Below are 24,367 nucleotides of genomic sequence, written 5' to 3' on the forward strand. Positions count from 1 at the left end.
GCTGAAGGGGGAATTTGTCTCCCATTGTCTGTTGGAAAGCAGACTGAACCAGGTTGTCCTCTAGGATTTTGCCTGTACTTAGCTCTATTCCATTTATTTTTATAGACACAAAAAAACTCCCTAGTCCTTGCCAATGACAAGCATACCCATAACATGATGCTGCCACCACCACTATGCTTGAAAATATGAAGAGTGGTACTCAGTAATGTATTGTGTTGGATTTGCCCCAAACATAACGCTTTGTATTCAGGACATAAAGTTAATTTCTTTGACTCATTCTTTACAATTTTAATATAGTGCCTTATTGCAAACAGGATGCATGTTTTGGAATATTTGTATTCTATACAGGCTTCCTTCTTTTCACTCTGTCATTTAGGTTAGTATTGTGGAGTAACTACAATGTTGTTGAACGATCCTCCGTTTTCTCCTATCACAGCCATGAAATTCTGTAACTGTTTTCAAGCCACCATTGGCCTCATGGTGAAATCCCTGAGTGGTTCTCTTCCTCTCCGGCAACAGAGTTAGGAAGGATGCCTATAGCTTTGTAGTGACTGGGTGTATTGATACACCATCTAAAGTGTAATTAATAACTTCACCATGCTCAAAGGGATATTCAATGGCTGCTTTTTTTTTACCCATCTACCAATAAATTCACTGCTCGATTGAGGGACCTTACAGATAATTGTGTGTGTGGGGTACAGTGATGAGGAAGGGAACCACTCAGGGATTTCACCATGAGGCCAATGGTGTCATTCAAAAATCATGTTAAGCACTATTATTGCACACAGAGTGAGTTCATGCAACTTATTATGTGACTTGTTAAGCAAATATTTACTCCTGAATTTATTTAGGCTTGCCATAACAGAGCGGTTGAATACTTATTGACTCAAAACATTTCAGCTTTACATTTTTTATTAATTTGTAAAACTTTCTAAAAACATAATTCCACTTTGACATTACGGGGCATTGTGTGTAGCCCAGTGACACAAAATCTAAATGTAATACATTTGAATTCAGGCGGTAACACAACACAATGTGGAAAAGGTCAAGTGGTGTGAATACTTTCTGAAGGTACAATATGTCAAATATGTAAGTTGAAAACGCTGCATGTTGAAAGCACTGTTTGGGTGTCCCTATCCTTGCCAACAAACATCTGTGAATGGATCAGTGGTTCACCAATCAGGGCCTTGATAGGCTCTGCAAAAGTAACAAGGGGTGGTCTGTAAAGAAACAGGTTTTTTTCTTTTTACGTTTCTAAGGGACCATCAGGCGACATCTTAAAAACGTACTTAGGGACGTACCTGAAACAAGCTGGGAACAAGACAAAAACCTCCAGGGGACCACAACAGAATGTCCTATGTTTTAAACGACATTGGACACAGGAATCTTCTTGCAACATTCCCATGAAACTTGTCTAGAATATTAATATCTTATTTTCTAAGAACATGGTAACCATGGTCTGTGTGTGTTTGGTGTGACGTTGATGGAACATTCTCCTTACCTTCAGAAAACTGGACACTGCAATATTCTTGCAACTTTCCAATGAAACGTGTCTAGAACATTAATATTAAATATTCTGAGAACATGGTAACCATGTTCTGGGTTCCGGTTAACTTTGAGAAAATGGTCTCTTGGAAACAGTTCTTGCACATCACTGGAACATTCCTATGAAAACGTAAGGTAATAACCTAATGTGAGTCTTAAGGGAACATTCCTTAAAGTTGTGAGAACGTTTGTTGTTAGTTGGGGTCTGTTGATTGAGCCTAGTACAGTACAGCAATGGCAGCTAGCATGAGTCACTGTTATTAGGCCTAGTGCAGCGATGCTAGCTTAGCTAGCATGAGTCACTGACTGACTCAAATTAATAGAAATCTCCATAGTGACCAAACAGCTGCGATCTGGACCAAATTACAGTAGGCTACATGACATGAGACTTTCATTGAGAACAAAGAACTCTCTCTTTCTCTCTCCCCCTCTCTCCTCCTCTGTCTGTCTCTCTCTCTCTCTCTCTCTCATCTCCTCCTTGCAAAAACACAAATCATTCAATCAGGATTGTTATTATTACACCTCATAAACACAAACTTCACCCGCATGAACACTGATACTCTCCTACACCCAAATCATCCTCAAGTAGCCTCATCCACTCCTTAACGTCACATAAACCCAAAAACCAACACAGCTCCAATATCAGGGCATGACCACATATAGTAAGAGAGAGTGAAGAAACACAAGCATGAATACTCTCTCACACCCAAGTCACCTCATACATTTCTTTTTACCTTTATTTAGCTAAGCAAGTCAGTTAAGAACAAATTCTTATTTTCAATGGCGGCCTAGGAACAGTGGGTTAACTGCCTTGTTCAGGGGCAGAACAACATATTTGTACATTGTCAGCTCAAGGATTCAACCTTGCGACCTTTCGGTTAGAAGTCCAACGCTCTAACCACTAGGCTACCTGCCGCCCCAAGCCTCAAGCAAACCCCAAAATCGATACAGCTCCAAAATCAACGCCCAACCGCATATAGATATAGCATCTTCATCTCCATTATCTTGTTTTTGACCGAGAGAGAGATAATCTGACTCCAGTAATCTGACTCTTAGAGGGGTGACATTTCAGGTGTGACTGGCCGGGGATACACTGGCTAGCGTTCTGACCTTTGACCGCTCAGAGAAGAAGATGCCGAGGAGGATTACTTTCTCGCCATGCTAGGTGGAGTAGGGAAGTCGCAGGCAAGAAGATGGTAACCGGAGGTTGTTTTTGTGATCTTGCTCAGGCTATCTGTCTTAAAGTGACGCAGCAGAGTTTTTGTATAATTTCAGCCAGTAGTTTTGAAAGTAGCACTCACAAGCTTTAACAAGAAAAATCAATAACACGTTTTTTAATTCTGAAATTCGTATGATATGTTACAAATTCCAATTTGTATAATACATTATGAATTTCTAAGTGTAAGATTCCGTTCAATCTCCTTAACTGTCAGTGTTTCTGGTGCATCTGCATTTTAACTTTCTATCCCTCTCCCTCAACACTTGTAACAATTACTGTATGTCACTCAAATCCTCTAGATTACCATTTCATTAAATTGTTCACATAAGCACTGCTTTTGAATGCAGACACCACCACAACCTCAACAACGCTCAGTCTAAAGAAACAAGATGAATCTAGAAATTGTGGCACTGCTGTAATTTGTATACGGCTGAATCATTGTCGTCCACACTATTTATGGGTTGAGACATCCATGAGGCGACAGCAGCTCAGAAGCCTCACCAGTACGGATAGAGTACATTGGATTACACACCTTGTGCTACTCATCTGTCCAATAGCATTACTGAACATTACAGGGTTGAAGTGAAATCATATGATATTTTTCATCTGTGAAATGCATCAGAGCAAGTCACACAACATAAACAGTCATGCTAGACCAATCCTCTGATAAGTATCTTGAGATATTGGGGTCTTTCCTGCAGTAAAACCATTCACATATGAGGTGGCTAATTTCTGTATTACCAAATGAGGAGAACCAAACTTCACACACCAGTCAGAGTTATACTTAAACTACATCTTTAATTATAAGAGATTTGCAATAGCACTGACTTTCAATGATGCCCCATTTCTAATGAACCATTGAAAGTGATAAAACAATGGCTACTGAGATCTTTTACAGCCAAGATACACCCCTCTCAACCTACATGACAATCAACAGATACATAGAATGGTCACAAGGTTAAGATTTTTATGAAAGGTATCTATAATACATAGCAGACAGCAACTGCTGTGTCATCAGTTTTCATTGTAAAGACCATTGTCTGGTCCTCCTACTCCAAACTGGAACCGTCTCACCCTGGTACGGTATAGCACAAAAACATTACCTTGTGTTATCTGGAATGCTCTTTAGGTTTTATCACCCAAAGGCATTGTAAATCTCCTCTGTCAGTGTTATCTCCCAGAGGCCCATCCTCAGTAGAACACACACACAAAATAGTTAACAGAATACTCTATTCTGTCGAATAAAACAACCATTATAATGCAATACAAGCATTATAACATAATCTTGCAATTTTCCACGACACATATTTTTATATACTGGGAGATATTGAGTTTTGTACTCTTAAAAATCCAATTACATCTGATTTTGTCAGGGTGCATCATTTAATAATTAATAAATCCTGTTTGGTGGAAATGCTATTTTCAGTATGTATTTTAGACCCCTGAAAGCTTGTTTCTGATTGGCTAACTAACGCTCCACATTGACCAGTAGTCAGCAGTAAGACAGTGAGGGGTCAAGCTATCTGACATGGTACAGGTAACTTCTATTTTTAAGCTCATAACCATATGTGTGAGCTGCATACTTTTGTCTCAAAGTAGATTTGTTTAAGACTACCAAAAAACACTCTGTGTGACCCTGATTTAACCCACCGTGGTAAAAGGTTAAGATGTTCACCTGCGGCCTAGCGTTGTGTATTATGGTGCAGGGAGAGCATTGAAAGCACTGATAGAAGTTAGAGCTGTGATATACGTCTCTCTGTCTCTCCCAGGAAGGCTCTTCGCCTTCTTGGTAACTACGCCATCCCTGTCCAGAGCTATTTACAGTTGTGACAGCTAGCGCTACTCTAGACCTGTAAGAAGACACTGTATGTATCAAGCATCTCAAAGTATGAGTGCTGATATTGGATACATTTTCCCTTTTTGATCACAATGAATAAGATGACATGGATAGGGGGGACCTGATCCTAGATCAGTACTCTTACTTCGATACTCTTGATACAAACAGCCCCAGGTCCCTCCTGTCCATGTTTATCTTATAGACTATGATCAAACTGATACTAGATCAGCACTCCTTCTTTGAGACGCTTGATACATACAGAGCCAGACTTACCCTGATCTGCTGTGGGCGTGCAATGCAGTGTGCAGAAGAACTGCAGGGGTAGATATCGGTTGTTGTTATGATGTCATAGTCTAATTTTGATCCTCTCTGAATTCAGCAGGTTGATAGTTCATCCACTACACCCACATACTGCACCTGTATGCACGCACACATACCCATATACCCACAAGCCGCTTGGAGACCCTCAAGCTGAACTAAATAGCCCAGAGAACCCCGAAGCAAAAACCTATGGATTTAGGACTCAGCTACGCAGACCAGACCAGACCAGCTTCAACTCTTGTTTTCCAACAACCAATAACATGACGTGTCCAAGGCCCAACCATTTGGAGTGCTCCACATCCTGGTTCAGTCTAACTAATCAGGCTCCTAATATTCTTAGGAAAGACAGACTATATTTTCTATTAAGGTGCTTTTTTAGCATCTCTCAGCGTGTAGTGTTTACCCCTGCCACCTTGTCTCTCTCTTTCTCTCTCTCTCCCTCATCCCCTCTTCCCTCCTTTTCCCCCTGGGTTGATGATGCTGCTGGCTTCCTGGAATGTACCTGCAGCGCAAATTATGCTATGTCTCTCTCCCTCATTGTTGCCCCTCCCTCCATTCTCTCATCCCTCAGTTTCCCTCTATCCACTCTCCCCCTCTTTCTCATCATCCTTTTGCCCCACATCAGGGGTCATGTTATCTAGCCTCAGGCACCTTCTCCTCCATCTCCCTCATAAGTCCTCCCTCAACCCTTCATCCCCTTTTCCCCTTATCCCTCAGTTTCGTCATGCTGTCCCAACACCCACGTCCAGGGTCAACTCCTCCATCTCACTCATCCTCTCTCCCTCTTCCCCTCCATTCCTCCATCCATTCCCTCCAAAGAACCCACCTCCAGGGCGAGCTCCTCCATCTCGAATGCTTTCTGGGCGTTTTTGTTGTTCTCCACATGTGCATGGTAGTAGATCACCATGACATCGTACTTCTTCATCACAGACTTGTAGTTCTTAGCATTGAGATCATGGACGCGGTCTTTCCCATCATACTCAGGGATCTCCAGACCCTTCTCTCCCCAGGACATGTTCCCCAAAGAGAGCAGGGCCCCCAGAAACACCCAACCCCACTTCATTGTTCCAGGTTATTGTTGGTTCCCCCCACTCAGGTCTCCCACGACTTGGACGTCAATTGCTGAATTGTTTAATGTTGCGGAAAAATATATTTTGCGTTGTTCCTAAAATAAAAAATAAAAAACGCCACTTAGGAACAAGGTCCACTTCGTTTCGACGCCGGCCAGAGAAGAGCAGGTCGGAATGTTGAACCCCCCCTTTTACACGCGGGCTCAAACACTACTGTCCAAGGGGGTGAGTGAGGGGTGGGGTTCCAACGACGCGGGCGAGTTGGAGGGAGAGAGAAGCAGACTGCAACCCGGGGAGAGTGGGCAACCAAAAAGTAGGGAGAGAAAGTGGGAGGGGGATGGGGGGGCTTGATGACGATGGGTTTGGGGGGGGTTAGAAAATAGCAAATGGATGGAAACGTGGGAGGGGCTATCTTTGGATCGCATGGCCACCTGTTGGATGAGAGAGAGAGAGAGAGAGCGAGAGAGAGAGAGAGAGATTCCATTCCCATATTAAGTTTTGTAGAGGAGCCTGACCACGGCTAAAAATACTGACACAAACGGTGGGAGCAAAATGGCCGCCATGGAATCCTGAGGGTCGATGAGCTTGGTTTGATGGAGGTGTACTGTAGCTTGCAAGTTCAAAGAAAGAGAGAGAGAGAGAGAGAGAGAGAGAGAGAGAGAGAGAGAGAGAGAGAGAATGGGGCATATTGAGAACGTCATAGATTCTATGGCACAAAGTATAGGGAATGATGCACATTGGTGATTATGTTGAACTAGGTAGTGTTGTCTACCAGTGCCTAGCTGGGTGGCAGACAGAGAGAAACAGACAGAGAGAGGCATATTCAGGATGGCACAGAGTATAAAGAGCATGAGACACATAGATGTCGAACTAGGTCGGCCCTACTGTAGTCTGCCAGTGCAGTGCATAGCTGAGTGCCTAGACAGACAAACAGACAGGATGGCACAGATTCTTTGGCACAGCATAAAGGCCTTGAAGTACTGTACATTTAGAGTTATGGTGATGACTCCTGGCTTCCCCTGTTCCCAGTCCACCTGGTTGTGCTGCTGATCCAGTTTCTTCAATTCTGCCTATTGAACCATGACTTGTTCTCCCTGGACGTGCTACCTTTTCCCCGGACCTGATGTTTCGTCTCTCTCTCTCTCTCTCTCTCTCTCTCTCTCTCTCTCTCTCTCTCTTTCTCTCTCTCTCTTTCTCTCTCTCTCTCAACCTTTGAATGCTTGGCTATGAAAGGCCAACTGACATTTACTCCTGGGGTGCTGACTCTATAACTCTATAAACACTTTGATTATTGTTTGACCCTGCTGGTCATCTATGAACATTGGAACATCTTCAGGAACCCTAAAAAGGGTTCTACCTGGAACCAAATAGGGTTATCCTATGGGGACAGATAGAGAACCCTTTTGGAACCCTTTTTTCCATGAGTGTAGGTTCCCCATGATGGACTAGAAGAACAGCAATCTTCAATGCTTTACTGGGCATTTTGTGACTGTTATTACGTTTCCTATAGAAAATGAAGAAACGCAAGTAAAACTAAAACTAGAAAGGCAAAAGCCTCCATCTATATGGATAGTCTTACAATGAATTAAAACAATCCAGAGAAGCGCCTGGAAATACACAAATTACCCTTTTAAATAGGTCAAATTATCAACCTATTCAGCAAATAATTGTAAATGACCATGTCATTCAAGAGTCAACAAGATATAGCTGATGTTTTTATATTGCATCTCCTCAATGAAATAAATATCAACAAAGGAGCTGGCCTAGATGGACTGGAACCCACGTGTATAAAGTGGTCTACTAATGTTACAGTATAATGTATCCTCTAGCACAGTGGTTCCCAAACATTTTATAGTCCCGTACCCCTTCAAACATTCAACCTCCAGCTGCGTACCCCCTCTAGCACCAGGGTCAGCGTACTCTTAATGTTGTTTTTTGCCATCATTGTAAGCCTGACACACACACACACACACACACACTATACGAGACATTTATTAAACATAAGAATGAATGTGAGTTTTTGTCACAACCCGGCTCATGGGAAGTGACAAAGAGCTCTTATAGGACCAGGGCACAAATAATAATATTATAATAATGTCACGGGATACTAGGAGTGGTGGTTGGAGTCAGGCGCAGAGAGCAGAGGGTAAATACAACGTCTTTATTTTCTCCGGCACAAACCGGTCACACCAAAACAGAAGGGCGCGTAAAATAAATGACCAACCCAAAACACAGGGCAAAACAGTCCGGAGAGAGAAATAAGGCGTCAGCCAGCACGTCCAAAAATAACACGACAGCAAAATAATCCCGCACAAACCTGGGCAGGCTAAACAGGCTTAAATAAACACAAATCAAGAAACACAACAGGGAACAGGTGCAACCAATAAGACCATACAAACCGAAAAGGAAAAAGGGATCAGCGGTGGCTAGTAGGCCGGCAACGATGACCGCCGAGCGAAGCCCGAACAGGCAGGGGAGCCACCTTCGGTGGGATTCATGACAAATAATCAATCATTTTGCTCTTTATTTAACCATCTTCCATATAAAACCTTACTTGTTCATCGAAAATTGTGACTAACTCACCACAGGTTAATGAGAAGGGTGTGCTTGAAAGGATGCACATAACTCTGCCATGTTGGGTTGTATTGGAGAGAGTCTCAGTCTTAAATCATTTTCCACACACAGTCTGTGCCTGTATTTAGTTGTCATGCTAGTAAGGGCCGAGAATCCACTCTAATAAAGGTACATGGTTGCAAAGGGCATCAGTGTCTTATCGTGATTTGCCAAGGCAGGATACTCTGAGCGCAGCCCAATCCAGAAATCTGGCAGTGGCTTCTGAATAAATTCAATTTTCACAGAACCGCTTGTTGCCATTTCAATGAGGCTCTCTTGTTCAGATATCGATAAGTGGACTGGAGGCAGGGCATGAAAGGGATAATGAATCCAGTTGTTTGTGTCAACCGTTTCGGGAAAGTACCTGCGTAATTGCGCACCCAACTCACTCAGGTCCTTCGCTATATCACATTTGACATTGTCCGTAAGCTTGAGTTCATTTGCACACAAAAAATCATACAATGATGGAAAGACTTGTGTGTTGTCCTTGTTAATGCAGACAGAGAAGAGCTACAACTTCATAAGCATAGCCTCAATTTTGTCCCGCACATTGAATATAGTTGCGGAGAGTCCCTGTAATCCTAGATTCAGATCATTCAAGCGAGAAAAAACACCAGCCAGAAAGGCCAGTCGTGTGAGAAACTCGTCATCATGCAAGCGTGTCAATACTTTGCCCCTTGATAACCAGCGCACTTCTGTATGTTGTAAAAGCGTTACATGGTCACTGCCCACCCATATCATTGCATACTGCAGAAAATACACGAGAGTTCAGGGGCCTTGCTTTAACAAAGTTAACCATTTTCACTGTAGTATCCAAAACGTCTTTCAAGCTGTCAGGCATTCCCATGGAAGCAAGTGCCTCTCGGTGGATGCTGCAGTGTACCCAAGTGATGTCGGGAGCAATTGCTTGCACGCGCATTATCACTCCACTATGTCTCCCTGCCATGGCTTTGCGCCATCAGTACAGATACCAACATGAGCAGCAGCTACGTTTAGCTACATACAGACCGTTAGTGGAATTCCTGCAAGAGAGTAACAGTTAATGTGATTGGATGTTAATTATTTGACTGGGCTACCTGTATTTGACATTGTGCTGTTATTTCGCTGAACGCTAGATAGTTTCATTTTATTTTTGGCAGTGAAACGAGGATACTCTGGCGAGAAAAAAAACATCACCCAAATGTATAGCCCCGTTGGACAATATAAATAGACTGTTTGAAAATGTGAAGAAGAAAAAAATGAAAGAAAATTACCCAAAAAATAAACATTTAAATGTGAATCACATTTTGATTTGGCTTACCCCCAACAGCATTGCACGTACCCAGTTTGGGAATACCTGCTCTAGCAGATCTTTTCCACATGTCTTTAACGACTGGTGAAATACCTTTTGTTTTGGAAATGTGCCCGAGTGACTCCTCTCTTCATAAAGGTAGAAACTCCTTAGACCCAAATAACTATAGACCTATATCAGTAATTTGTTCAATAGCAAAAATCCTTGAGAAATGAATACATTCCCCAATGTATTAGTACATACATTTCATTTAATTTCACCATTTCAATCTGACTTTAAACCAAACCATTCTACCACTACAGCATTAGTGAAACTTACTCATGATATACACTGTGTACAAAACATTAATATTGAGTTGCACCCCCTTTTACTCTCAGAACAGCCTCAATTCGTCAAGGCATCCATAGGGATGCGGGCCCATGTTGACTCCAGTGCTTCCCTCCAGTTTGTCAAGTTGGTTGATAATTGTCCTTTGGGTGGTGGACCGTTCTTGATACACACAGAAAACTGTTGAGTGTGAAAACCCCAGCAGCGTTGCAGTTCTTGACACAATTACACCGGTACGCCTGGCACCTACTACCATACTCCGATCAAAGGCACTTAAATCTTTTGTCATGCCCATTCACCATCTGAATGGCACACGCACACATTCCATCTCTCAATTGTCTCAAGCCTTAAAAATCCTTCTTTAACCTTTCTTCTCCCCCCTCATCTACACTGATTGAAGTGGATTTAACAGGTGACATCAATAAGGGATCTCAGTCTATGTCATGGAAAGAGTGGGTGTTCCTAATGTTTGTACACTCAGTAATATGTTAGCTAGTATTGTGTGTGTGTACACGTAGCCTAGGTACAGTATATGCACGAGTGAGTGTATATATATACTGCTCAAAAAAATAAAGGGAACACTAAAATAACACATCCTAGATCTGAATGAATGAAATAATCTTATGAAATACTTTTTCCTTTACATAGTTGAATGTGCTGACAACAAAATCACACAAAAATAATCAATGGAAATCCAATTTATCAACCCATGGAGGTCTGGATTTGGAGTCACATTCAAAATTAAAGTGGAAAACCACTCTACAGGCTGGTCCAACTTTAATGTAATGTCCTTAAAACATGTCAAAATGAGGCTCAGTAGTGTGTGTGGCCTCCATGTGCCTGTATGACCTCCCTACAACGCCTGGTCATGCTCCTGATGAGGTGGCGGATGGTCTCCTGAGGGATCTCCTCCCAGACCTGGACTAAAGCATCCGCCAACTCCTGGACAGTCTGTGGTGCAACGTGGCGTTGGTGGATGGAGCGAGACATGATGTCCCAGATGTGCTCAATTGGATTCAGGTCTGGGGAACGGGCGGGCCAGTCCATAGCATCAATGCCTTCCTCTTGCAGGAACTGCTGACACACTCCAGCCACATGAGGTCTAGCATTGTCTTGCATTAGGAGGAACCCAGGGCCAACCGCACCAGCATATGGTCTCACAAGGGGTCAGAGGATCTCATCTCGGTACCTAATGGCAGTCAGGCTACCTCTGGCGAGCACATGGAGGGCTGTGCGGCCCCCCAAAGAAATGCCACCCCACACCATGACTGACCCACCGCCAAACCGGTCATGCTGGAGGATGTTGTTTCTGACCGTTTGAGCAGACACATGCACATTTGTGGCCTGCTAGAGGTCATTTTGCAGGGCTCTGGCAGTGCTCCTCCTGCTCCTCCTTGCACAAAGGCGGAGGTAGCGGTCCTGCTGCTGGGTTGTTGCCCTCCTACGGCCTCCTCCACGTCTCCTGATGTACTGGCCTGTCTCCTGGTAGGGCCTCCATGCTCTGGACACTACGCTGACAGACACAGCAAACCTTCTTGCCACAGCTCGCATTGATGTGCCATCCTGGATGAGCTGCACTACCTGAGCCACTTGTGTGGGTTGTAGACTCCGTCTCATGCTACCACTAGAGTGAAAGCACCGCCAGCATTCAAAAGTGACCAAAACATCAGCCAGGAAGCATAGGAACTGAGAAGTGGTCTGTGGTCACCACCTGCCGAACCACTCCTTTATTGGGGGTGTCTTGCTTATTGCCTATAATTTCCACCTGTTGTCTATTCCATTTGCACAACAGCATGTGAAATTTATTGTCAAGCAGTGTTGCTTCCTAAGTGGACAGTTTGATTTCACAGAAGTGTGATTGACTTGGAGTTACATTGTGTTGTTTAAGTGTTCCCTTTATTTTTTTGAGCAGTGTATATTTAGGGGATCTTGGAGACAGCGAGATAGAGAGAGGAAGCTAGAGCGAGAGAAAGCACTAGAGCCAGAGCGAGCTAGAGAGAAGGAGAGTGAGCTAGAGAGAAGGAGAGAGTGCTAGAGACAGAGTTAGAGCAAGAGAGAGAGAGAGAGAGAGAGAGAGAGAGAGAGAGAGAGATAGACAGGAGAGAGAGCTAGAGAGAGAGATATCTAGAGAGGAGCGAGAGCTAAAGAGAGAGAGCGCTAGAGCCAGAGAGAGAGAGAGAGAGAGCTAGAGAGGAGAGAGAGCTAAAGAGAGAGAGAGAGCATGTCAGATTTTAGTTTACCAAGTAGAAAAGGAGAGGAGAGTTATTAATAACAGTTTGCAACCTGATCCTCTCCTCCTCCATGTCATATGCTGGCTCATACAGTTTGTGCCTATTTAGATGCCAGGCAGACAGGGGCTGAGGGGTTGGTAGGTACAGTATATGGGGAAGTTAAATGAAGATTGGAATAACTTATATTTTATTAGTGGTGTGTGAGAGCGAGAGAGGGTGTGTGTGGTGTGTGTGTGTGTGTGTGTGTGTGTGTGTGTGTGTGTGTGTGTGTGTGTGTGTGTGTGTGTGTGTGTGTGTGTGTGTGTGTGTGTGTATATTTGATGGTCAACAACCAATCCTGCGTGTGTGTGTGTGTGTGTGTGTGTGTGTGTGTGGTGTGTGTGTGTGTGTGTGTGTGTGTGTGTGTGTGTGTGTGTGTGTGTGTGTGTGTACTAGGACAATCACCCCTAGGAAATGACGACCGTAGTGTACCTCAGTGGAAAACAGCACCCTCCTCTGGCCATAGCAGTAATGGCACCACACATGTTGAAACATCTCAATCACTATGATTATAAGTCAGTTGCTTTGCATATACAGGCACTTAATAGCATAATATTATGGCATTCAGTGCATCTTGAAGGTGCAATATGCAGAAATCACTCCACCATTCCCTGGTTGCTAAAATTGCAATTATTCACTGAATTTCAGTTTATGTGACAAAACAAGAAATGTATAGTGTAGAGAATCATTGTACCATCGAAACTGCTGTGAAATACACTACATGACCGAAATAATGTGGACACCTGCTCGTTGAACCTCTCTTTCTAAAATCATGGGCATTAATATGGAATTGGTCCCCCCTTTGCTGCTATAACAGTGTCCACTCTTCTGTGAAGGTTTTCTACTAGATGTTGGAATATTTCTGCGGGGAGATGCTTCCATTCAGCCACAAGAACATTAGTGAGGTCGGGCACTGATGTTGGGCGATTAGGCCTGGCTCGCAGTCGGCGTTCCAATTCATCCCAAAGGTGTTCGATGGGGTTGAGGTCAGGGCTCTGTGCAGGCCAGTCAAGTTCTTCCACACCGATCTCGACAAACCATTTCTGTATGGACCTCGCTTTGTGAATGGGGGCATTGTCATGCTGAAACAGAAAAGGGCCTTCCCCAAACTGTTGCCACAAAGTTGGAAAATCAGAATCGTCCCTAGAATGTCATTGTATGCTGTAGAGTTAAGATTTCCCTTCACTGTAACTAAGGGGCCTAGCCCAAACCATGAAAACAACCCTCAGACCATTATTCCTCCCCCACCAAACTTTACAGTTGGCACTATGCATTGGGGCAGGTTGCGTTCTCCTGGCATCCGCCAAACTCAGATTCATCCGTCAGAATGCCAGATGGTAAAGCGTGATTCATCACTCCAGAGAATGTTGAGTGTTGCAACTGAGGAAAGATGCTTTTTACACGCTATGCACTTCAGCACTTGGCCTTCCGTTCTGTGAGCTTGTGTGGCCTACCAATTCGCGGCTGAGCCGTTGTTGCTCCTCAACGTTTCCACTTCAAAATAACAGCACTTACAGATGACCGGTGCAGAAATTTGACGAACTGACTTGTTGGAAAGGTGACATCCTATAACAGTGCCACGTTGAAAGTCACTGAGCTCTTCAGTAAGGCCATTCTACTGCCAATTTTTGTCTATGGCGATTGCATGACTGTGTTAATTTGGTCAAGTCGCCCAAAATGTCCAACAGTATGCAACTGCAGCCCGCAATTCGGGGCGTTCCCTAGAGCATCCCATTAGTGGAGCAACACCGCTTGCTAGTTAGCTAGCACACAGTGTCGCCCCTGCCTGTTGTGTACCCGAGAAAACTGTGCCTGACAGGCAATGCCAGGGACACTGTCTACCGGTGTTGCCTCCACCTACCTCTAGCTACTCTGGTATACAGCAGGCGGTAGGCAGGGGCGACACTGTATGCTACCGACACAGTGTGCTAGCTTGCTAGTTAGCTAATTAGCACAAGGTGTCGCACCAGCCTGCTGTGCCCTGGAGTACGCCGTAGGGCTAGCTGTCTAAGCTAGCACACAGTTTCCTTCGCTCCCACCTAGTCTGGTTCTCCTAGTCTGTCACATGGTAAGCTGCTGTGGTCATTGTAAATTGTGTTTGCTGTCAAACAAATGAAGACAGAGGAGATGGCACTGTTTACACAAATGTGATAGTCATGTCACCAATTTTGGAGGTATACAAGGTAAATAAAGTGGAAGATAAAATATAAGCAAAGCAATAACCTCTGATACCAAAACAATGCAAGGTGAACTAAAATTATTTATCCTTAAATAAGTGAATACATGTACTCTGTTCTTCTAAATCAAGCCTTGTGAAATGCACAGTATGATGCGTGTACTGTACATCCTGTCACCTCCTTAAGACCAGATGCATGGTGGGAACTGGGAATGTGACACTTCGACTTATAGTGCTAATGAGTGCTAGCGGAGGGAGGGAGGGAAGTGGTGAAAATGAGAGAAAAAGAGAGCGAGGCAGGAATACAGAGAGAGAGTGACAAAGGGAGACAAAGAGAGAGGCAGGGAGATTAAGAGGGAAAGAGAGATGATGAGAAAGAGAACGGGAGAGAGAGAAAGAGGGCGAGGGTAAGAAACAGAAAATGAGGGAAAATCCGTAAAATGTGTTTTAGACAGACATTGCCGTTTTGATTCTATGAGAGAATAAAAAATGATTATGAAGAAAATATAAATCATCTCTCTGGCTTGCTATGTATCGCAGTAATTGCACTCAGTAGAGACACACTGAAAGACTCGCTGCGACTGTGTATAGTGCACACAAACACGTGCGTGCACACGCACGCATATTCTGCATGGGCACACATATACTGTATATTCGCACACACACACACACACACACACACACACATATCCATACACACACATTTGCACACACGCAAGCTCATAAATGCTCTGCATGCTCACACACATAGACACAAAATAAGACACACACCTTTCAGAACAGTCCGTATTGATGTCAGCTTGAATCTCAGATCCATCAGATCATTAAACCCTCATACCCTCTCCTTATCCCACCACAGCCCCTAATCAGACCTCCATAACCTGCTCTAAAAGCAAACAGGAACACAGACTACAACATACCAAACACGCAAGCGCGCACACAAACACGCACTCACAAATAAACACCCTGCTGGAACAGTAATGGCCTTAGTGCCTACTCCCCCTCCGTGGCTCGCCCACGGTCCGTATGCTAGCCTAAACGTTGCTAAGCAGTGTATGTGTGTGTGTGTTTGTGTGTCTCATTCTCCTCTGAGCTCACCAAACGGGTTCGGGAAACCTGTGCCAGCCTTTTGCACTGGTGTCCAGGCAACCAGAAAGGGCAGAAAAGTGTGTAAGACAGCCACAGACACACACGCACGCACACGCAGACGCACATGCGCACGCACCACAGCCTGTGGAGCGTTACTGTCATAAGTGTCGATGAAAGGGGACCAAAGCGCAGCGGGTATAGTGCTCATCTTCTTTTATTATCGTAATAACGTGAACACTTAAACAAAAATAACAAACCGACAATCAACAGTTCCGTAAGGTTCTCAGACTTTACAGGAAACAACCACCCACAAACCCAAAGGAAAAAACAGGCTGCCTAAGTATGGCTTCCAATCAGAGACAACGAAGGACACCTGCCTCTGATTGGAAACCATACTCGGCCACACATAGAAAATGAACATAGAAAAAGAAAACTAGAACATATCCCCTGGAAACAAACAAACCCCAAAACACACAGAAACAACACCCCCTGCCACGCCCTGACCATACTACAATGACAAATGACCCCTTTACTGGTCAGGACGTGACAGTTACGTTGTCATTCTACAGAGATTTTGAAAAGGGAAGTGCGTGTGATGGAATACAGACGATTTTGACTGCCTTGTATTACTATCAAAATCACTATCCTTGTAGAAGCCTTCTATTAGACCTGGGTTAATACTATCTGAAAGTGTTTCAAATACTTTATCTGTGCTTGACTGAGCTTTAATGGACCAATAGCCCTCGAACTGAAAATCCTGCTCATCTGGCACTCCAGGCAGACTAAACCAAAACGCTCAAAGTATTTGAAAGAGTTCAAAAAGTATTTGTACCCAGGTCTGACACATATTTACATTATATTGCATATTTCAGGATGAAGTGTTAGTCACTGTTTGCATCCTAAATGGAACTCTAGTGTACACTACGTTTGACCAGGGCCCATAGGGAATAGGTTGCCATTTGGAACAAAGTAACTGTAAAATGGAAAGATTCTTTGACAGTTGGGACTCGGGGACAACATGTTGCTTGGTAACTGCAGAACCTGACAGAATGAAAAAAATCAAGGCTCCAATTGAACAGTTGGTGTTGATGATTGGTGGAGGTGTGTGTGTGTGTGTCGTCCTTGAATGAAATACATTTGCCTCAGTCAATGTAACTATGTCAAACCCACTAAAGACACACACACACACACACACACACACACACACACACACACACACACACACACACACACACACACACACACACACACACACACACACACACACTAAAGAGCCAGATTTGAGGCAGAGGGTTCTTTAACCAAAGAGAAGTTCAGAGGCCACTTTCTGTGGAAAATATCTTTGTCCAATCAGCCAGTCACTTCAGTTCCTCAAATGTCAATACTTTCCTCTATTCTAGTCAACCTCGAATGAACTCAAAGCAGCCATTTCACACTCAAAAGATACTGTAACATGCATTTGTATTGTCATTTGTTTTTGTATATTGTTACAAAGTCAATAAAACAAATCACAAAGAAACAGAACATCCATTTAACTGGTTCTAGTTTTGCAACCCACCATTAAGTTTTTTCTCTGCACCTCACTGAAACTGCAGCCATTTTGGATCTTCTCCCTCTGCCTGTGCCAAACTGAAACTGCAGCTATTTTGTATCTTCTCCCTCCACCAACACGAAACACGGCAGCCTTTTTGGCATCTAAATTAATCTTTTTCTTCTTTGATGGGGTTTAACGGCGTTTGGCATCCAATGTTAATGGGGCAATATCGGGAAAAAATGAAAACATTTCAGGAAAGGGGAAAAATGACATCATACAAAATAAAACACGTCAACTAAGAAAACCCATCACACTTCAATCGGAGTCCACTCCAAAATACATCCCTACACAGTCTTAGTGGCCTGTGATGGGGGTACATTCAGCGACAGGATTTCTTGCACGGCCTCGGCTGTGAAATCACGAAGACCCAAAAAACGTTCAGCAGCATTCACAATGATTCCAATTTTCTTAGACTTGTTCTCCGCTTGTGCTGTACAGTTTATGACCATTACAATAATAATACAAAGTCCACCTTTTTAACATGTAGCATTTCACTATCTCTCGGTTGATGAGAAACCTTCACTGGTCGTGGCGGCTCCACTACCATTGCTTAGACGTGGATGTCGATTAAGGAAACCCCCCGCACCTCTCTGATTCAGAGGGTTAAATGCGGAAGACATATTTCAGTTCAAGGCATTCAGTTGTACAACTGACTAGGTATCCCCCTTCCCCTTTCGTCCCCACCACTCGTTCCTTTCAATCTTCTCACCGCCTCCAGATAGGAGACACGCTGGACACTACTTACCCTTGCCACCTTATTCTCCCTCACACTAACAGGGCACTCCAAGAATTCAGGCTCATGTTCGCCGTCCACCATACAAGTCAGTCGACGTGCCAATCAAATCAAATGTTATTTGTCACATGTGCCAAATACAACAGGTGTAGACCTTACAGTGACATGCTTATTACAAACCCTTAACCAACAATGCAGTTTTAAGAAAAATAAGTGTTAAGTGAAAAAAATTTAAATAATTAAAGAGCAGAAGTAAAATTACAATAGCGAGGCTATATACAGGGGGTACCGGTACAGAGTCAATGTGCGGGGGCACAGGTTAGTCGAGGTAATTGAGGTAATATGTACATGTAGGTAGAGTTAAAGTGACTATGCACAGATAATAAGCACCAACCACTCCATCAATGTCTTCAGTTATAGCCTTTGCCTTTATTTCTTGCGCCACCCCAGAAATAAGAACCTTGATAGGCGCCCTGCTACGAAAATCCATGCAGGAAACATTTCACTCCGATATCTTTTTGTCTTAAAACACGCTTCTTCTGCTCCGCAGACGCACAAAAAAATCCAAATAAGACCACTTCTTGTGACTCTCACCGACTCCACACTTTCCTCCAACACATTCCAGATTTTCTGGGAGACGTTAAACAGATTTCCTAAGTGGCATTGATCCAAAACCCTGACTTCGACTAAAAACGAGTCTAGTGCTTTCCTATTTTCCAACATAGCTTTAATTCTGTTGTTTCCCTTTTTCTTCGTCACTATAACCGACTCATTCTCACTTTCTGTGCTATTAGCTTCACCCGACTCACTAGCAGTTTCAAACAAAACCTCAGTTTCTGCCTTCTGTCCCTAACGTGAACCCCATCTAAATTAATGAGGTAAACCCATAGAGATGTATAGAGAACTGACGTGCCCAAAAGCCAGTTTTAGCATTGGCAGCTCCACTGAGGACTTTCACCATTTTGAAGTAGTCAACTGGGTGCGACTTCCTATGGGTTAAGGAAGGATCCCATAATTCCATAAGTGCAGGTGGCAGTAAATCGCCAACCTTGGCTTTATACCTGTTCAAAAAACAGATTACAGGTGGCAGTATGCACTCTTTCAGTTTGTTTACCAACTCATAGAAGTAGTAGAAGAAAATTGACTACCCCGGGGGAGGGGCATCATTAACGAGCTGCTGGTAATGGATACTAATTAGTGTCACACTCAGACCTTAGACCTGGGTTGTCTCCCAAATAGCACCCTATTTCCTATGAAGTGAAATATTTTTTTACCAAAGCCTTGCGAGCCCCAGGTCAAAAGAAGTACCCTACATAGGGAATAGGGTTCCATTTGAGACAGTGACGTTAGACCAGGGCCCGTATCCACAAAGCATCTCAGAAAACGTCTTAGGAATGCTGATATAATCTGTTTTAAGAAAACAAATCCCAGCTCAGAGTAAGTTTAAGGATGATGTTAAGACACTGCCCAGACAAACTCTGAGCCAGGAGTGAAATCAACTCATAAAAGTTCATCTCAGCAGGTCATCATGACAGTTTGAGGTACGGCAAAGGAAAGATATTGATGACGCTCAGTGACATTAGGCAGGTTTCCATTGACCCAGGTTTATTCGACAAAAGCAATGTCGCAAAATTGCGACATGTGTAATGGAACCGCAGATATAGGATACATTTCCTAAAGATCGCCAACATTTTTATCCGTTCGACAGGGGTGGATTTATTTCTTACTGCAACAAATGATGATGACAAGTGTTTTTTGAAAAATGATGATTGCCAAATCATTTTGAAGATACGTGGGGCACGTTATGTCACCGCCTAACTATAAAGCTCCACATTTCATTCTAAATGACTGTCTTGAAAATTACCATTTTTTCAACTATAATTGTTTGGGGGGGTTTTTTGCAGGAAAGAATGTTTCCTGACTTTCAAGAATGCCTGAATTGCTTCGCCTTTTCTGGTTGGCTGGCAAGTTTCACCATCCAATTATTTCAGACCTTCAGGAGTGCAAGTTTCACCATGGCACGGACCTTGGCGATATGTTGGCACATGAGAAGTATTAGAATATGGCAAATATTAGTCAATTATTGCATTCTATCCATGCTGGCTTTCGTGGGCTACCTGTGACATGAAACAGACAGGTGGGAGGGTATACAGGCTGTTGCCAATTTATTAATGAGCAGTTAGTCTGAATGGGTAATCGAAACACTTCAACCACAAACATTTTATTCGACACTAGGTTTTTGCTGATTCTGTTTATTTTTATAGATGTGACATCATTATTTCCAGCTGTTTTCATCGACACAAGATGGTTAAATAGAATTGTTGCATCTATTTTTCTATGTGAACTTTCTAAATGTCGACCCAAAACATACAGTTGAAGTCGGAAGTTTACATACACTTAGGTTGGAGTCATTAAAACTCGGTTTTCAATCACTCCACAAATTTCTTCTTAACAAACTAAGAGTCGGTTAGGCCATCTACTTTGTGCATGACACAAGTAATTTTTCCGACAATTGTTTACAGACAGATTATTTCATTTATAATTCACTGTTTCACAATTCCAGTGGGTCAGAAGTTTACATACACTAAGTTGACTGCGCCTTTAAACAGCTTGGAAAATTCCAGAACATGATGTCATGGCTTTAGAAGCTTCTGATAGGCTAATTGACATCATTTGAGTCAATTGGAGGTGTACCTGTGGATGTATTTCAAGGCCTACCTTCAAACTCATTGCCTCTTTGCTTGACATCATGGGAAAATCCCAAAAAATCAGCCAAGACCTGAGAAAATATAATGTAATCCTCCACAAGTCTGGTTCATCCTTGGGAGCAATTTCCAAACGCCTGAAGGTACCATGTTCATCTGTACAAACAATAGTATGCAAGTATAAACGCCATGGGACCACGCAGCCGTCATACCGCTCAGGAAGGAGACGTGTTCTGTGTCCTAGAGATGAACGTATTTTGGTGCAAATCAATCCCAGAACAACAGCAAAGGACCTTGTGAAGATCCTGGAGGAAAAGTATCTATATCCACAGTAAAACGAGTCCTATATCCACATATTCTTAAAGGCCGCTCAGCAAGGAAGAAGCCACTGCTCCAAACCGCCATAAAAAAGCCAGACTACGGTTTGCAACTACACATGGGGACAAAGATCGAACTTTTTGAAGAAATGTCCTCTGGTCTGATGAAACAAAAATAGAACTGTTTGGCCATAATGAACTTGTTATGTATGGAGGAAAAAGGGGGAGGCTTGTGTTGGGTTAAAGTTAAAGTTAAAGTCTTCTAAAGACCCCCACCATTGATTATGTTGTTATTAATTTGCTTACATGCCATTGTACTTATGCTCACTGTATAGCTGAATATTGAGGCCTCTGTCTGTGTCTCTGCCAAAACCCACAGCCCCGCGTCTGTGAGAAAAGGTGAGAAAAGGGACTGAGGGTGATAGCGAGACACAGAAAGACAGCGTCTGTTTTTCTCTGAAACAAGGGCAGATTTGCATACTGCTGAGACAGGTTCTCAGAAACCTTGTGTTAAGAACAACTTCTTCTTCATGCAGGGTTTGATATAGGATAAGGTGTGATCCCGGGGATATAAGATGCTGTCTTTCTTTTGTTCGGGGCAGAACTCAGGAGAGACATCAGTTGTATGTTGATCTTTGACTTCTGTCTACGGCTGTATTCTAATTAAAATATCTTAATTTTATTTATGCACATTTTAAGTATTCCTTATTTGTTAAGTAAATAACGGAGCCCAGAAAAGTGGAGCCAACACTTGCAAGCCGAAGAGCACCATCCCAACCGTGAAGCACAGGGGTGGCAGCATCATGTTGTGGCGTTACTTTGCTGCAAGAGGGACTGGTGCACTTCACAAAAAATAGATGGCATCATGAGGCAGGAAAATTATGTGGATATATTGAAGCAACATCTCAAGACATCAGTCAGGAAGTTAAGGCTTGGTCGCAAATGGGTCTTCCAAATGGACAATGACCCCAAGCATACTTCCAAAGTTGTGGGAAAATGGCTTAAGGACAACAAAGTCAAGTTATTGGAGTGGCCATCACAAAGCCCTGACCTCAATTCTTTAGAAAATTTGTGGGCAGAACTGAAAAAGCGTGTGCGAGCCTACAAACCTGACTCAGTTACACCAGCTCTGTCAGGAGGAATGGGACAAAATTCACCCAACTTATTGTGGGAAGCTTGTGGAAGGCTACTCGAAACGTTTTACCCAAGTTAAACAATTTAAAGACAATGCTACCAAATACTAATTGAGTGTATGTAAACTTCTGACCCACTGGGAATGTGATGAAAGAAATAAAAGCTGAAATAAATAATTCTCTCTACTATTATTCTGACATTTCACATTCATAAAATAAAGTGGTGATCCTAACTGACCTAAGACAGGGAATTCTTACTAGGATTAACTGTCAGGAATTGTGAAAAACTGAGTTTAAATGTATTTGGCTAAGGTGTATGTGAACTTCCGACTTCAACTGTAGCTATTGTTGTAAATGATGGGGAATAACCAATTGCAATAAGGGAGTGGTCAAAATGTGCACAATTGTTACCCAGAGGAAAATGGTGGAGGGTCAATGTTTTCAGTCAGGGGGAGGGTTTACTATTTTTTTATTTAGTCCAGGGGAGGGTCATGTAATTTGTAATCGATTAACAAACCTAAAATTGGTCTAATTAATTGCATAGCTTTAATGTGGAAATATATACAAAGCATTCACACTGATATTGGGGCTAGGCCTACTGTAAATGTCATTATGGCTGAGCATGGACATGCCAAACATTGTCAATAAGCAAGATCAAATTCAGGCCTAAAAAGAGATCATTCGAATCAATTTCTAAACAAAACAACAACTAGGCTATGTCTAAATACAGTTACAGGCACCATAATTGCTCCCTATGTGCATATAATATTAAAACAACATAGACTATGCAGGGTTTTACGGACATCCAAACTTTTCACAATAGCTGGAATAATATCTAATATAAAGAGAACGGGAGAATGTCCACTCACAGTTATACTGCTCCCAAATTCAATGTTTTATATACTGTACATATTAGAACCACCACATTCACATTTCTCTAGAAGTGACACTGCATACGCACCAAGGACGTTCTCACCATAAAACCAGGATAGTGTGAATCATTCTAAGTTTAGTTTTAATAAAATTCTATGAAAAACAAGCAATCTGTTAGTTTTTTTCAACAACAACAATAAATGTATATGTAAAATTGTATAACATCATAAAATAGGCAAGAAAAAAAAGATAACACATTGCTGTTGAACCAGCCTTCATTATAGTAGGCCTAGGATACGGGTAGCCTAAAGCGGCATTTGGGTTTTAAAAATGTGATACTGGAAACAAGCAATTGTTACAGGAAAATAACTTCTAAATACGAGGTTTACCAGTATTCACCGAGGTTCTCATCTCTCGTTTCATGATGGGCATGGACACATGTAGCCTACATCATGGAGGGGGTTTTATACACCTCCAAAGCATGGCTAAAATAATATAGGCTAGCCTACAATAGATACAGTACCTTCGGAAAGTATTCCTGACCCCTTGACTTTTTCCACATTTTGGTAAGTTATAGCCTTATTTAAAATGTATTAAATTGGGGGTTTTCCTCATCAATCTAGACACAATACCCCATAATGTCAAAGTGGAATGTTTTTAGAAATTTTTACAAATTAATTAAAAATGAAATGCTGAAATGTCTTGAGTCAATAAGTATTCAACCCCTTTGTTATGGCAAGCCTAAATAAGTTCAGGAGTAAAAATCTGCTTAACAAGTCACATAATAAGTTGCATGGACTCACTCTGTGTGCAATAATAGTGTTTAACATGATTTTTGAATGACTACCTCCTCTCTATACCCCACATACTGTAGATAAAAAGGGAATGTCAGCTCACTGTTTTCTGAATTGAGGGGGTGTGTGAGGGTATTGTTTATTTTGTTAAAGAAAATGGGTAAAAGCATAGGCCTACCACTTGTTAGGTGAAGATTATATAAAGTGATCTATAGCGATGCTTTAGGCTGCAATGCTAGAAACAAGCTGTAAAATGCAGGGGAAAGACGTGACTCCAATGGGTATGGGATATCTTTGGTTTGACGCTATAACATTCAAAGGCTGCGCTACAACCTTCTATAGCCGAGGAGACAAAAAATGCACAACATTTCAACAACATACTAACTCTAAATCAGTCAGGAACAGGCTATACCCTGCCATTTAAGAAATTAATTGTGAAGCATTTGTGACACACTATTGG

General features: G+C 42.6%; 1 protein-coding gene across 2 annotated transcripts in view; it reads right to left on the reverse strand.

The window, feature by feature from the left end:
* Positions 1-6,272, reverse strand: part of casq1b (calsequestrin 1b) — a 37,667-nt gene extending 31,395 nt beyond the window's left edge. Inside the window, exon 1 of one of the 2 annotated variants that reach the window (XM_082977180.1) lies at positions 5,749-6,272. In XM_082977180.1, coding sequence (XP_082833306.1) covers positions 5,749-5,985 — 237 coding nt within the window. In that variant the 5' untranslated portion in view covers positions 5,986-6,272. The remainder of the gene's footprint in view (positions 1-5,748) is intronic. The other variant, NM_001139682.1, reaches the window with a different exon arrangement.
* Between the last annotated feature and the right edge of the window lie 18,095 nt (positions 6,273-24,367).

Source organism: Salmo salar, chromosome 07 (assembly GCF_965601325.2).
Source record: "Salmo salar chromosome 07, fSalSal1, whole genome shotgun sequence".
In the NCBI taxonomy this organism is placed as follows: domain Eukaryota; kingdom Metazoa; phylum Chordata; class Actinopteri; order Salmoniformes; family Salmonidae; genus Salmo; species Salmo salar.